General features: G+C 37.2%; 1 protein-coding gene across 1 annotated transcript in view; it reads left to right on the plus strand.

Moving 5' to 3' along the window:
- The first annotated feature begins 1,009 nt into the window (after positions 1-1,009).
- RFX6 (regulatory factor X6) overlaps positions 1,010-15,449 on the plus strand; it is a 58,337-nt gene continuing 43,897 nt past the window's right edge. The window contains exons 1-4 of the mRNA XM_047734168.1: positions 1,010-1,250; positions 1,559-1,715; positions 4,476-4,599; positions 6,406-6,467. Coding sequence (XP_047590124.1) covers positions 1,028-1,250; positions 1,559-1,715; positions 4,476-4,599; positions 6,406-6,467 — 566 coding nt within the window. The 5' untranslated portion in view covers positions 1,010-1,027. The remainder of the gene's footprint in view (positions 1,251-1,558; positions 1,716-4,475; positions 4,600-6,405; positions 6,468-15,449) is intronic.

Below are 15,449 nucleotides of genomic sequence, written 5' to 3' on the forward strand. Positions count from 1 at the left end.
ATTCCTTGCCTTTCTGGGGAGCACTAAGCATACAATAGGCACAGAACACACGTCAAAAGAGCAGAAGATGGAAGGAATGAAAGATTCTGTGGCAGAAGGGCAACACACACCCCAACTCTCTACTGATTTCTCCTTAAAAAGAGCACAAGTCATCATTTTTTTTTGCACTCCACATGACTCTCTTGTCATTTTGGCTTGGAAATGAAGTAGGGCGATTTCATCCTTCATCTCAACAAATGTCCATTGCACTATCCTTAGGTATAATAGATAAGGACTTGTCAGGGATGCTTTAAGTCCCAAAATACTGCAGGGAGCGAATGAATCCTCCAAAGAGGTGAGGTCTGGGATTCTGAGCCCTTGTACACCTAGGAGCACGGTAGTCTGGACAGGAGCGGGACGCGATGGCGTCTGTCTCCATGTCTCTGAGAAGAGCCTTCACCAATCCCTAAGATTAATCCGAGAAAAAGCAAACCAGGCTCCGGGCTGCAAAGACTGAGCCGTGCTCTCCAGTCCTCCTCTACCTGGCTCGCAGAATCAAGGCTGCTCAGCCAGGGCGTCATTTGTGTCTGAAGAGACTAGGGATGGGGGACAGCTGCAGCCACGCTTCCCTCGGACAAAAGAGTGGGGATTTCTCGGACCTTTCTGGGAGTTTTGAGTGTGAAAAGTGTCCTCCGGCCCTGCGCACGATGTGAGAAAGGGATGAAAGGAGGGGTGAGAGGTGGGGACGGGACCTCCCGGTGAGACGGACGCAGCTGGGGAAATGAGCTCCGAGTTCAGCATCTGCCCGGACCTTAGACAGGTGGAGAAAGGCAGTCCCGCCTAGGCCCACCCGGGTCCCAGGTCTGAGCTGTACCTGGGCACTGGCTTCTTTCTCCGCGACGCCAGGGGACCGGGGAGCCTGCCGCCTCCGCCCCCGCCCCTGAGGCCGCAGGTCCCCAGCCCCGCCCAGCCCCGCCCGGCCCTGGGCTCTGGGCTCCTCGGAGCGCTGGCCGAGCGGCGGGTGCCCAGGTCTCCCACCGCCAGGAGGATGGCCAAGGTCCCGGTGCTGGAAGACGCCTTCCTGCAGGCTCAGTCTTCGCCCCAAGTTTCCCCTGAGGCCCCGGAGGAGTGCTGCGTGCAGCTCCTGGGCAAGGGCTTGCTCATTTACTCCGAGGAAAGGGTGTACCTGGCGGCTGAAGCGCAGCCCGGGGACGCCCTGGGCAGCGCGGAGAGAGGGGAAGACCCGGAGCTGATGGAGGGAGTTAAATCAGGTGAGTGCTCTGACCCCGCGCGGCGTGTGGCTGGGAAGCGGGTGAATTCTAAGAAGGGCATCCAAAAATAAAAGTAAACACACAGCAAACATAACAGGCATATACAACGTTCAAGTCCAGATTTTTGTGTTTTCCCCAGGAAAATGTTTGTCAACTAAAAATTAACTCTAAGGGATTTTGCGTAGTTCTCCTCTCACCCTCCCCCCACCCCCTTAAATCACCCCGTTTGACGCCAGGGTACATTTAGAGACTACTTAATTGATTTTCACATTCTGATTTTCTTTATCATCCTTTCAACTTGCAATCAGAAATGCATTTGAGCAATGGTAATTTTTCCTCTGAAGAAGAGGATGGAGAGAGTCACGACAGCAAAACCAAAGCAGCCGATCTACACCTCTCTCAGAAAAAAACCATCACGCAGATGATGAAGGATAAAAAGAAGCAGACTCAGCTCACCCTGCAGTGGTAAGACTCCCAAGGGGGTACCTTTCAGCACCTGTTGAGTCTTAAAAGTCAGTACTTTAAAAATATATATATATATCTTCAGAATCCGCTTTTCTCAATTTGCTTTTCCCTCAAACCTTTCAGGGAAAGTTTAAAATGCCAATAGGAAATTTATCCTCCCCCCCCCCACTGAATATTTGGTGTGGAGATGTATTCTGGTATTAATGAAAAATGATATGCAGTACAAAACCCCATCACTTTGTTCATTATTGACCCAAACTATAATTTTGTCAAATGTCAGCAGTAATGAATGTTTTTATGTTTTTTTGCATAACATACAATCAATTTGACCTTTAGATATCTATTATATGGTAGTTTTGTGTTTATAAAACATGATTCTTTAAAATGACTTATGAGGAGGAAGGATCTTAATATTCTTTATCCATATGAGGGCAAATTAACAATTGTGTATTGGTCATTAGGTGAAGTATGTTTGAATTAGAAGATATAGAAAAATCAGTTAAAATGTTACTAGTAACTTAAATAAATGTTCAACTATTTTTATAACACCTGCGAATTGGATTTTGTGGAAAATCTTTTAGAACCAAGAGTTTGCCAGTTGGTTTTCTACGTACAGAAAGCATTTTGTAATATTATCTAAAAGGAAGAGAGATCTAAAGTAAAAACTCTAAGCTTTCCCACATACTATGAAGAAATAAGGTAAAAATTTCCTCCTGAATTACAAATCACAAGCAAATAATTAAAAAGGTCTATTTACTGATAGGTTGTATACAATGTTTATATGTAAAGTATGATCTAAACCTTAGAAAAATACAGTAGAAAAAATAGTATCTAAGAAACTACCACAAAAACTATTAAATTTTATTTTCAGTTATTTGGGTTACAATTCACATGTACTAAATTTTTGTACTGTATACTTAAACCTTTTCAAATATTTGCAATATGAACTGAATATTCTTCTAAGGTTATGACTTAACTGTTGAAGTTGATGTCAGACTTACTGTTTAAAAATACACTGGAGCAGTAAATACTTGAGTTAATTATCTGGAATATTTAGGATACAACTCTTTTATTAGGATAATTGGAGAAGTGTTGATTAAAGATACATTTTGGAGAGCTGTTGAGTGATCACTTCCAGTTTTTCAGTTCAAATCAACTGAGTGGAAACAAACTTTTTTTTTAAATTTTATAAATATAATTGGGTTTTAATTAAGGGAAATATATCATACCCCAAATTAACATTGTACTCATGGCTAGGATTATTTTGAAGATAATGACAAAGCCTACAAAAACATTAAAATGGCAGAAAAGTTGACATTTCATACATGCCATTAAAATACAATCTTTAAATAGTTGAATGTTTTCTTAGTGTTTTCATATTTTTTGAAACTATAAAATTCTGTAATTTTTGTTTGAATTTTCCATACCCTTTCCTGTCAAAGAGTCTAATGTATATATTTTTTTTAAATAAAATGAATTAATTGTATTTTGAGAATTTTCCCTTAAGATTGTGTAGATTATTAGGGAGGTTAAAAATTACAACTGAAAAATAAAGTGAAAAACTTAGTTGAGTAACTCCAGTTTTCAACCGTCAGCCAGGTGTTTGGTTTCATGCATGCAAATTTTACTGGGGTTTGGTTCTTTTTTTCTTTCTCCATGGAAAAATGGACATCTGATGCTTTACATCTGATGAACATCTCTTTTAGCTTTTATCTTCTGTGTCTTGGGAATTTGTTAAATCAGAGATCTTGGATAGTTTAACTCAATTTTAATCTGAAAGCGTACTCTTTATTGCATTGTTCCTATATAGGAATAATTATATTTTTACTATACATAAAATGGGTATACACAAATTTTGGTCAAAATCACCTACTAAATTATTAGAAAAACTGGGAATACAATCTACAAGTTCTGAGTTCTTGAATGCTATGCAGATATTTCTAGCAAATATGTATTATCACATTTGTTATATTATATTTATTATATTATATTTATTATATTATCACTTTTAATTGCAATTGTAGACATTCAAGTTAAATGGAATTATGTCTAAATTTTCAAAATTTGCATAATTATATTTATAACAGAGTTGAATTTATATATGTCAGTTTGGAAATGTCTTTAGAAACATACATGTTGTTTCAAGTGTATGCTATGGTTTAGGTTGTTATAGTACTGATCACAGCAAAAGGCGGCGGAGGAGAAGTAGATCAGTACCATTTCAGACTTAAGTGATGTGAGTTTATTCTGAAGTTCTGAAGTATTTTGCAAATAAATGTATCATCATGCTTCCCTAACCATTTACGGTTCAGAACTACTTTGTGAGTGAAAGTCAGATTGTAGATATTTGCTGGCCTAAAACCTGGCGGCCTTTTAGAACATCCTCTTAAAAAAAAGTCACCTTCAATTTCACCATTCCCGTTTTTACCTCCCAGGGCAAACCATAATGAATAGGGAGGATTTCCATAGAAGTAGGACTTGTTCTTTGGGATATAGACCAGGGAGGAGTGGTATTATGTTCACCACGGTATTTTAACTGCACTAACAGGTGTTCACTAGGGCTGTTGCTCCTCTAACATTAGTTCTTGTGATCTGACTTTTAATAATATCCAGAATAAAACAAATCTACCTGGACCCACTCATGAACTCATTTATATAGAGCTTGTATTCAAAGCAGTCATTAGACTAATGCAAAAGGGGAAAGGAAAGGAGAAATAAAGGAAAGGTTGGACCCAATTTTTTGCCTTTTCTTTTTTTTAGGCTTGAAGAGAATTACATCGTATGTGAGGGAGTCTGCCTTCCACGGTGTATCCTTTATGCACACTATTTAGATTTCTGCAGGAAAGAGAAATTGGAGCCAGCCTGTGCAGCCACCTTTGGAAAGGTAAATGACACATACTGGCTACACTACTTAACAACTAAAGTTATGTCAGGTAGACAGTGTAGAAACATATTTATCTGAGCAAGTTTTCATATAGAACATTCAGAAATATCTCTCATGAGCATAAATGAAATTTCTTATGGGTGTATTTGAAACTACTATGTGATTTATCTTGATTTTACCTACTATAGGTTTTACCTTGAACTACTTTATGCTTTGAATATTAGAACCCTGGTTATCAGAAGACTTCATGTGACATTAAAGGCGTCTCCTTTTGAGGAGTGATATTTCCCTTCAAAGAGGAATGTGTTAAGAAGTATGGTAATGGCCTGTACTGAGAAGCGAAATTAAGTAGAGGTGACAAGTATCTTGTGGATGCAATTGGTGATTGTGGTTTTTGTTTCGCTGGTTCAAGTATATGGGTTTTTAATAGATTTTTACTTTCTTTCATAAGGAGTTCCCTTGATTCTCCACTTCACTCTGAGTACAAATATACCCCAAACTCCAAGATGTTGTGAGAAGATTGATTAAATATTGCTCATTTAAACACATTCCTTTCTGCCCAACCTATATGGTTAGGATGGGAATCTATAGAGTTGGCATTACTCTATTTATATATGTTGGTCTTATTTTGAGAACCAGGAAACAATATCAATCTCTTAGGAAAGCCTTGTTCTTTGAGATTCTTCTCATGCTCGGCTGTCTTAAGAAACTGAGGATAGCGCAGAAAAACTGTAGGAAGCTTAAGCTTCAAAGATGGCATCTCATGTAAACTGAAATCCAAATTTTAACCTGTAGAGGGACTCATTGTCCAGGAAATAATGAATGCTATAGTCTGGCTTCTCAGTTTTTGAAAATAAAATAATATAAAATAATAAATAAATAAATTAATAATAATAATTAATAAATAATAAAAATAAAATAAAATAATTTATAAATTTAATATGAAAACCTATCTGCTTATGGGAGTCAATGTGATGATATGCTGCATGGTAATCTCATGATTTAGATTCTGGCCTAGACAGTGACTAATTTGTTGTCAGACCTTCTGAAAGCACTTCACCTTTTCGAAACTCAGTTCACTCACTGCCTAAAATGAGGAAGTTGTGTAAGGCAATTTCTAATGTCCACTTTAGCACAGCTGTTTAACGAGTCCAACTTATGGGGGTCTTCTTAACTGTTTGGGGAGTCATAGAGCACCTTGAGAATCTGATTAGAACCACAGAAAACCGGTCCTCAAGAAGTGAACATTTATAAGAACTTTGCCATGGAGCCCTTAGGATATCCTGCAATTTCCTGTTTCCAATAGAAAAGATTTCATTTTTTAATTGCTATTGCCAATTTTTAGCAAATTTTAGAGAGAGGAACATAAAGAAGAAAACATTTAAAACACTGTTGTGGAGATCTGGTAAGGTAAAGAACATTTCCTGTGTTCTGGCAGGGTTGGAGATGGAGATATAATTGTGGCAAACCTCTGGATAAAATTATTATAAAGATACTCAAATTTTTCCTTTAAGTACATAAATAAAGTAACAGTTGCTTTGGTAGTCACATTAAGCAAAATCAGATACTGGCATGATTCACCCTGGAAATTGAGACAAGAGCAGTGAAATAATCTCATCAGAAAAGTATCTTCCTGCCTCTGATAATATATTATTGCTTATCAATATGGTATATGTACGATGTTACTTCTTCCAGACTAAATATACTCAAAGTTTAACATTTACTTTCTCCAATTAATTGGTTACAAGTTGCTTGCAATAGAACCACATACTTCCTAAAAACTAAAGTGATTGACTTTCCTTTCAGACAATTCGCCAGAAATTTCCCCTCTTGACAACTCGGCGACTTGGAACCAGAGGCCATTCAAAGTAAGACCCACTGATGAGCATGTATCAGTGATATATGATACCTGTACGTGAGGACTGACACATGTAAAATTAAGGATTGTCTTTATCAGTGAGTGGAAGCAGGTATTCTCTTCTTGATGAAGCAGATTTTCACCAATTGTAAAAACTAAGAAGAGAAAAAAGTGGATTTTAGAATGACGTTTAAAAAACAAAATTTATACTGGAAATTGTAATATATCCTTGTTTCCGATGAAATAATGTAAATGAACCATTGTCATAATCTTAAGGCCACTACTGAAGGCGTCGGTGTCATGAAAGGAGAGTGCCCATGGCTAAATAAGTGGTCAGATGGAACCCACAGCACTCCCTAAGGCAAGGCCAAAGCCAGGGGTTGAAGTATGATTCAGGTTCTTTCTCTGGGTTTCTTTTCCAGGTAATGACTTCTTAACATCCTCTTCTCTTCCCTTCAAGACAAATGATCTGCACAAATGACTTCTTTGGTCATCTCTTCATGTAGATAGAAACATAAAGTAAGATCTCTCTCTTGATACCTTCAGCTTTTCTTTTCTCTTGTGGCCATCACGGTAGGACCCCCAGTTTTAGGTTCTCATTCGTCCATGATTGCCTCTGCCCTCTGTGTTTTCAGTGTTGCCTCTCCTTCTGCCTACAAGCATATTCAGGTCTCTTCCCATTAATAAAAATAAAATCATCTCAAACCTGCTATACTCTTCACACTTGCTCTGTTATTTTGCTTCTCGTTGCTGTTCCTTGAAAGAGCAACTCTGCTCACTTTCCTTACCAGTGTTCCCATGCCTGTGTCCTAGTGCCTGTCTTTACCGGGACAGAAACTCCATGGCTCATTTTTACCATTAGTCATCTTCCGTGGCACCCATCTAGCGTGTGAACCTGCTGACAGAGCCCTCTCAAGGTAAATCAGTGTATGAAGTGTCTCCCAGGGTTTCCCTGTCACAACACTGGTAACTCCTCTTTCATCTGTCATTCATTTGCTAGCTCACGCAGCATCTTCTCCTGTCCTAACACCTAGTTCAGCATCGCCCGATGGAATACAACACAGCCACGTATTTATTTCAAACGTTCCTAGTAGCCACATTGAAAGAAGTACAAAGGAACAGATCTTATTTGATTTTAATGTTTCATGTAATCTAGTATATCTGAAATGCCGTCATTTCACCAAATAATCAAAATGAAAAATATTTGAGATATTTTATGCTCTTTTTTTCTCTGCTAAGCGTTTGAGCTCCAGGCTGTATTTTATACCCAGCGCGCATCTCCATTCAGATTAGTCCCGTTTCAGGGGGTCAGTACTCACGTGTGACAAGGAGCCGCCCTGTGGGTAGCTCAGCCTTAGTCACTTGCCAGAAAGGATAAATCTCACTTTATAATTCTCTTGAACGGGTCTCTCTCCATTCTCACTTCCATAATCTGGCCTTCTCTCTGTTTTTCCAGTCCACTCAATACAACTCTTCAAATCAACCTTCTGAAAGTTCCATTCCATCATCTGTCATACTCCGAAACTTTTAGTAGCTCATGGCAGATTTTTCTCACCTTGACATTCAAGGTCCATTATGGTTTAGTTACAAGCCATTTGCCTACCTTACCACCTACTTCTCACTTCTCAGCATGGAACCTGTGTTCCCATCAAATTAGAGCCAGTACCCTCTGCTTCTTCCTCAGATGTCATTCGTTTGTTTACGCTGTCTTCCTCCATGGAAAATTCCCTTTCCCTTGCAGGTATGTTGAAAGCTTACCCATTGAAAAGAATGCCTCATGAGCTCCCTCTTCTTTTGAATTTTTACTTATCTCTTGATTTCTTTTTTTAATTAATTTATTTTTTAATTTCTTTTCATAAGTTAAATGAATTAACAAAAATTAAATGAATTAACAGAATTCATTGTTTATGCACTACACCCAGTGCTCCATGCCATACATGCCCTCCATAATACCCACCACCTGGTTCCCCCCAACCTCCCACCCCCCGCCCCTTCAAAACCCTCAGATTGTTTTTCAAAGTCCATAGTCTCTCATGGTTCATCTCCCCTTCCAATTTCCCTCAACTGTAGGCTCCCTCTCTGTGCCCTCAGAGCAGTTCATTAGTACCTATCTTAATGTGAAATTAACTTATCTCTTCCCCCTCAAAAGATACTATTTTGTGGATAGAGACTTTGTTTCATTCACTTTCATATCCTTCCTGTGGTTGGCTACATAACAGATGATCGATGAATATTTATTTAACTGATTCTTATTAAAGTTAACAACCTGTGGTCTGAGAAGGAGGGATGAAATGCCAGATTGAAAACCACTAAGTAAGTTCTTCCCTTCTAACCAAGTCAGGACTTGTCTTTCAAAGTTGCATCAGTTTAACTGGCTGATTTCTAATGAATTTGACTCTTACTGACTTGTATAGGTGGAGGAAAGATCAGATAGTGTTTGATGTAGGTAGGTAGTAGGAAAAGAGCCAAAGCAATGCAGAGAAATCCTCTTCATGGGTCTGCAGGAGGACAGGCAGGCAGGCTGCAGAGAAAGCCAATTCTCTGCAGAAGGAGCCTTCAGGATTAGGGATGAATCATTAACCGTGTCCATTGTGACACTGTGAGGCACCAGCGTTTAGGTTTATGTAACAACATGTGGTAACTTCAGGCAATTTGTCTGACATCTAAGAGCAGATGTGCCCAAGAGGGAAGCATTAATAATTTGAATTTTTTCCTACCTTCCTGATATGCCATTTTCTTTTTATAACTTGCTTATTATATTCATGGTATTTTTATATCCTGGGGAAAGGCATTTTCATAGGGAAACTGAGGATGTTGAATGATAGAGTGAGATGGAGAGTTTGTGTATCTTGCAATTGGCAATGTTTTGATGTAATTATTCTTAGCCAGATAGTTTTCCCATCTTCATTTATTTCTAAGAGTTGCCTAGAGTTAGGAGCATGAAGTTTAGAGTTGGGCAATTCTGAACTTTAATTCTATTACTCCCATATGTAGTCCCTGTGTGACACTAGATGAATTGTTCAGTTTTTCATCGGTAAAAATGGTATACAGTATCCATCTTACAGGTTTGTTGTGAGAATTAAATGAGTAAATTATAGGAATGGATGGAGAAATGAATATGCTTTCAACCTGACTGTCCTTGATAATATGAAATTATCCCAAAATCAGCAATGCAATTAAAAGCTACTATTTATTGAGCACTGCACACACACACACACAAGCACACTCACAACCACACACTCTCAGATCCTTACAGTGACAATACAAGATGGAATTACTGTATTTTACAAATGAGAAGACTAGTTGAAAGATGATTGACTTGCCCGAAGCCACACACATGCTGTAAAATAACAATGTTGGCATTTAAATCAAAGTTTATCTGACTCTAAAGTTTGTGCTTTGTCAACTAGTAGATCCTACTTCCCCCCTCATATCAGCCATATCAAGAAAATAATTATTTAATTGAATTTTTGATTTTTTGAGGTATAAATTTCATTTTTTGCCTAATCTGTTTTAAAAACTTATTAATGTATCAGATTCTTCTGATTCTTTCAGAATCTTTCAGATTCATTTTTAAAGATTTTATTTATTTGTTTGAAAGAAAGAGAGAGAAAGAGTATAAATATAGGGCAGGGGGAGAGGGGGATGCCAATTCCCCTGTGAGCAGGAAGCCCTATACAGGGCCAACCCCAGGACCCCGGGAACCTGGACCCTGACCTGAGCAGAAGGCATTCGCTCAACCGACTGAGCCACCCAGGCACTCCTAAACAGCTAATATTTTCTGAAGCCTTAATCATAAGGCACTTTAAATTATTTTATATTTATTTAGAGATATTTATGTTTTATATAAAAACAAATGTGTGACACAACCACACATTTGCTTTTTGCTTTTAATTTTTGTCCTGAACATTTCTCTATGTTGGTATATTATCTTTATAATCATCATTTCTAATGGCTAGTTAATATCTCAAAAATTTAATATTTTTGTGTCTATAGAAATATAAAAATATATAAAAATATAAAAAATATAAAACATATTTTTATGTCTATAGAAATATGAATTGGTGAAACACAGAAATATGAATGAAGAAGTAAGAATATTTTGGAGAAAGAGGAATTTATAATTTCTCCAAATTTTACCATTATTTTGCAAAACTTATTTTATTGCAGTGGTGTTTATACTATCACTAGATGTTTATTGAATTATTTTTAAAAATAAATAAATTTAGTATTGATTTATTTTGACTTCTGTGGATCATATATTAAAATATAATAATATATAACTGCCTAATGATTGTTATTTAAAAACATAAGCTCTCAATTTTTGCCCAAATGTCATAGAATAACTAGACTATGTCCAGTCATTTCATTTGAGTCCTTCAAACAGAATTTATTTTAGATCATGATTAACTCAAAAGATTCTTCTGTATTCTGGGCGAAAGATAGCATCTCTGTTTCTAAAACTGTCATTGGATACCTTTAGGGTTCATCAAACCTCTTCAAATTTTATTCCCTGTATAAAATCTGATAGTTGGGGAAACACTGATCTTTGTGAGGAAGAGATTGATTAGTAGGATCTAAAAAATAGGAGTGAATTTTGTATCTATTTTCAGGTTCTGTTTCTCTAAGTTCTGACATAACTGGGTATTAAAATGATTGGTCCTCACTCCCCACCTTTCTGCACGTGCTGCTACTTCCCCTCATGAAAGTGAAAGATGAAAAAGTTTAAATAAAATGAAGCAAAAATTTACTGAACCAAAGGAAGAGATAAAATATATAAACATACATTAAAAACAAACAAAAAACCTTGGGGAACCTGGGTGGCTCAGTCATTAGGTATCTGCCTTGGGCTCAGGTCATGATCCCAGGGTCTTGGGATGGAGCCCCATATCGGCTCCCTGCTCTCCCTCTCCAGCTCTCCTGTGCTGGTGTTCCCTCTCTTGATATTGCTCTCTGTCATAAGTAAATAAAATCTTTTAAAAAAATAGAAATAAAATAAAAACAAACAAAAAATCCAAATGGACAGAATCACTAGGTAGATACCACAGATCACCAGGTATTACGCAATGTCAAAATTAGAAACAATTAAAAATTGAATAATTGTTTCCAGGGGCCTGTTTCATATTCTACATAAGAAGCCATTGATGCCTTTGGTTATGGGGGGAGAGGGTTGGGCAGAGAAGGTCTTTAAAAGTTAACACCTGAGTGAACCTTGGGGACAAGGTCAGTGAGTTTACAGGGACAAAGCTCTGCTCTCTGTCCCTTCCTTCACTGTCACCATCCCCTCCCTGCCAAGAAGCCCCAGTGGCAGACTCCACACATTCTCAATACCAAGATAAAAACTCACTTTGCTTTTGAGTTTTTTGAGTTTTTTGTTGTTTTCTCTTTGATTTACTAACAACGCCAAAATATACACCTTATTTTTTTTTCTGTGCAGTATTTTCGAAATCTGGGTTTTGAAAAAGTAACTGAAACAAAATCACATAGGCACTAAAGAGTAGCTAATGAAAAGTAATTTTTGCCTATCATGTCATGAATGGATTATATCAATCATCAATCCATTCATATTTTTATCAGTGTATAAAGCATGGTGCTAAAGTTTTTAAGATGCAAACAGTGGGATCAAAAAATTTTCACTATTAATATTCATTTATTTAATGAGCATTTTGTTCACTATCGGTGCTGACTAGGCCCCAGGGACATAGTGATGAAGAAAAAAGACCCGTTTCTCACCCTTGCTCAGAAAAGCTCAGAAGAATAAGGGAGAACACAGTGGAGACCACCATGTAGATTTCATGTACACAGTAGACTGTTTGATTTGAAGTTACATTTTAATTTCTTGTAGACTTTGATCAGTTGAATCTTGGTTTTCAGACATGATGGACAAAAGCCATTATCTTATTTATTAGTAGTGATTTAGTGGGTTAATAAAACTGATACGGCAGCTGCTCTTATCATAGTAAGTTATTGCAAGTCCCAGAACAGCTTAATCCCATCATTTCCTTATCAGTGATCATTTGTGTAGTGTAAACTAACATTGGGGCTACTAGCTCAGTGGAAACATATGTTTCAGGAATTCTATATAATGACTGAACTAGAAAAGAAGAACTATAGGGGCAAGTAGAAATTTATCAGCAAATGAAGAAAAGTGTTAGACACAATGTAAATACTTTAGTAGTAAGAGTGGCAATAATTTCATTTGTCCTATTAAAAATCTTTTATATTTTATAACACGTTCACCTAAAAATGCGGACATTAAAAACTAATTAATAAATCTTTATTGCTCAAATGTAAATGAGATCTGTCATTTGAAATAGGGCTAAGGGCAATTGACACAAATGAATGAACACAATTTATTAGATAATCACAAAGATCTTTGCATTTTTAAAAAAGATTTTATTTATTTGACACAGGGAGAGTGAAGGAGAGAGAAAGACAGAGAGCAAGCCCAAGCAGGGGGAATGGCCTGCAGGGGAGAAGCAGGCTCCCCCTGAGCAAGGGGCGCAGGATCCCAGGATCATGACTTGAGCCAAAGGCTGCCCCTTAACTGACTGAGCCATCCAGGTGCCCCACAAAGATCCTTGTATTATGCAAACAATTTTCTGAGAGAAATTAGCTAGTCATACCCAGGATTTTTAAACATTTATCACATATCTTTTTAAACAAAAATGGATAAGAATCATATATAGAGAAAAAACTGAAATGTTTGGAAATTTTTATTCAGAGTAACCCACAGAATCAGCATTGGGTAGCGGTATATAAATTAAAATAACCTGCTAGCGCACACTTGTGCAGCCCTTACCTTTTATTTGACATGCACCAACCATATGTCTTTGTTGTACTGGAATATTTCTGGCAAATATTTCCTAGCAAGATTTATTTTAGGGGAATATATTAACAGTAAAATTATGTTGTAAAATGTTGGGCTTGAGATGAAAAATCCATGTATGCTTTGCATGAAATTACTCTCCCTGGTTTTATGAGGTTTACCTTTAGCTGTTAGGAAGACAGAGCTGCTCATTTATTATCTCTTCTCTGTTCTCAAAGACATTAAATCATCACTCAAGTGACAACATGTATCTAGTAGACTAAAAGGAAGGTTAAGGGAGAAAGATTATTTATTTTATAGGTTCCAGAAGAAACTAGATATGAAAGTGCTAAAGCATTACAGTGGTCATTGCAAAATATTAAGATTTATATTCCTGGCCATAGTCTTTCTGCTTAAATACACTGATATCATGTCCCTTGTACATATTGTTTAGCCATACCATCCTTATTTGACCCCAGTATTTTACTGGTGATGTAGTAATACATGGTACAATGAGGCCGTTATTGAAACTGTTGGCTATAAGGGACTCTGTGTTTTATAAGTGTCTAAATTTCTAGCAGGAGACATTGATTCATCCTCCAATAAGCGAGGATTTTTCTATACAGTAATTTCTAAGGAGAATATCAATGAAGGAAAAGATCCAGTTCCTTTCCTTTAAACCTTATAGTTTAGTGGGACAGCTAAGCCATGTAGAAACACACCAGTTGTATGAGGTATAAAGCTACATAGGATAAATGACCAAGAGAGGAGAGGAGCTTAAAGGATAGAGAGATTAGATTTGTCTGAGAAACCAGGCAAGCTTCATGCATTGAAGCTATGCCTTGGGGTGTAAGTTAAGAAACCATGACAGAAAGGAAAAAGGACATTCCCAATGAAGAATTCAATCAAGTAAGGGTGCCGAGGTGAGAAAACACATTATTTATGGAGAGCAAGTAATTGTGACAATAATAGTTTATACAGTGCTCATGGTAGGGTTAAAGGAGTTAGTCTATTTCTTATATTTAACCTATAAAAAGGCTAAAGAAATTAGTATATTTCTTATACCATGTTAGACAAGAAATTCTTTGATCTCTACCAAATTTAAAATTGTGCTAATATATTTAAGTATCTGATACAAGATGCATGGCCTTAATTGAAAAATTCCTGTTTGTAAAGTTTTCCTTATAATGCATTGTTATTTCTAACTTTTTTCATGTTATTTATTTATTCAGCAAATGTTTATTGATTTCTATTATAGGGAGCTTACATTATAGAAAGGGTCTTTGTTTACATATGGATTATCAAATATGAAAAATCCAGATCAGTGTTATAAGTCTTGGTGATTCCTGTTAGATATCAATGCTTGCTTAATATGATGCATGCTGAGCTAGGAGTGTTTACACTGAGTGCAAACATATTCAAAACATCTTCACTTAAAGATTTCTAATTACAAACAAAATTGAAATACAAAATTTTATATATATATATATATATGTATATATATCTATATATCTTTTGCTTATATGTATGTGTGTGTGTGTCTATCTTTTGCTTCCCAAGTATGAAGGCAACATAGCCAGTTGAAACAGGGTGCTCAGTTGTGTCTGGGTTGATAGTATCATTTACATTTGGCCTGTGAATAAAATAGAGCATTTTAGGGTGCCTGGGTGGCTCAGTTAGTCAGTCAGTTAAACGTCTGCCTTCAGTTCAGGTCATGATCCCAGGGTCCTGGGATCAAGTCCCAGGTTGGGCTCCCTGCTCACTGGAGAGTCTGCTTTTCCCTCTGCCCCTCCCCTCTACTCCTGCTCTGTCTCTCTCTTTGTCTAGCAAAAACAAATGAAATCTTTAAAATACAGTATTTTAAAAGGATTTTCTTTTGCTGGGGTTGGAGCAGGGGTATGGTAAGATATAAAATCTTGACTCTGAATGTAGTTGGAAGCATTACGTACTTCCGTTTTTGTTTTTTTTTTTTTTAAGATTTTACTTAATTATTTGACAGAGACAGCGAGAGAGGAAATACAAGCAGGCGGAGTGGGAGAGGGAGAAGCAGGCTTCCCGCTAAGCAGGAAGCCCGATATGGGGCTCAATCCCAGGACGCTGGGCTCATGACCTGAACCAAAGGCAGAGGCTTAACCCACTGAGCCACCCAGGCGCCCCCATACTTCTGTTTTTAAAGATGTTTTT

This window comes from Lutra lutra, chromosome 6 (genome assembly GCF_902655055.1).
Source record: "Lutra lutra chromosome 6, mLutLut1.2, whole genome shotgun sequence".
Classification (NCBI taxonomy): Eukaryota; Metazoa; Chordata; class Mammalia; order Carnivora; family Mustelidae; genus Lutra; species Lutra lutra.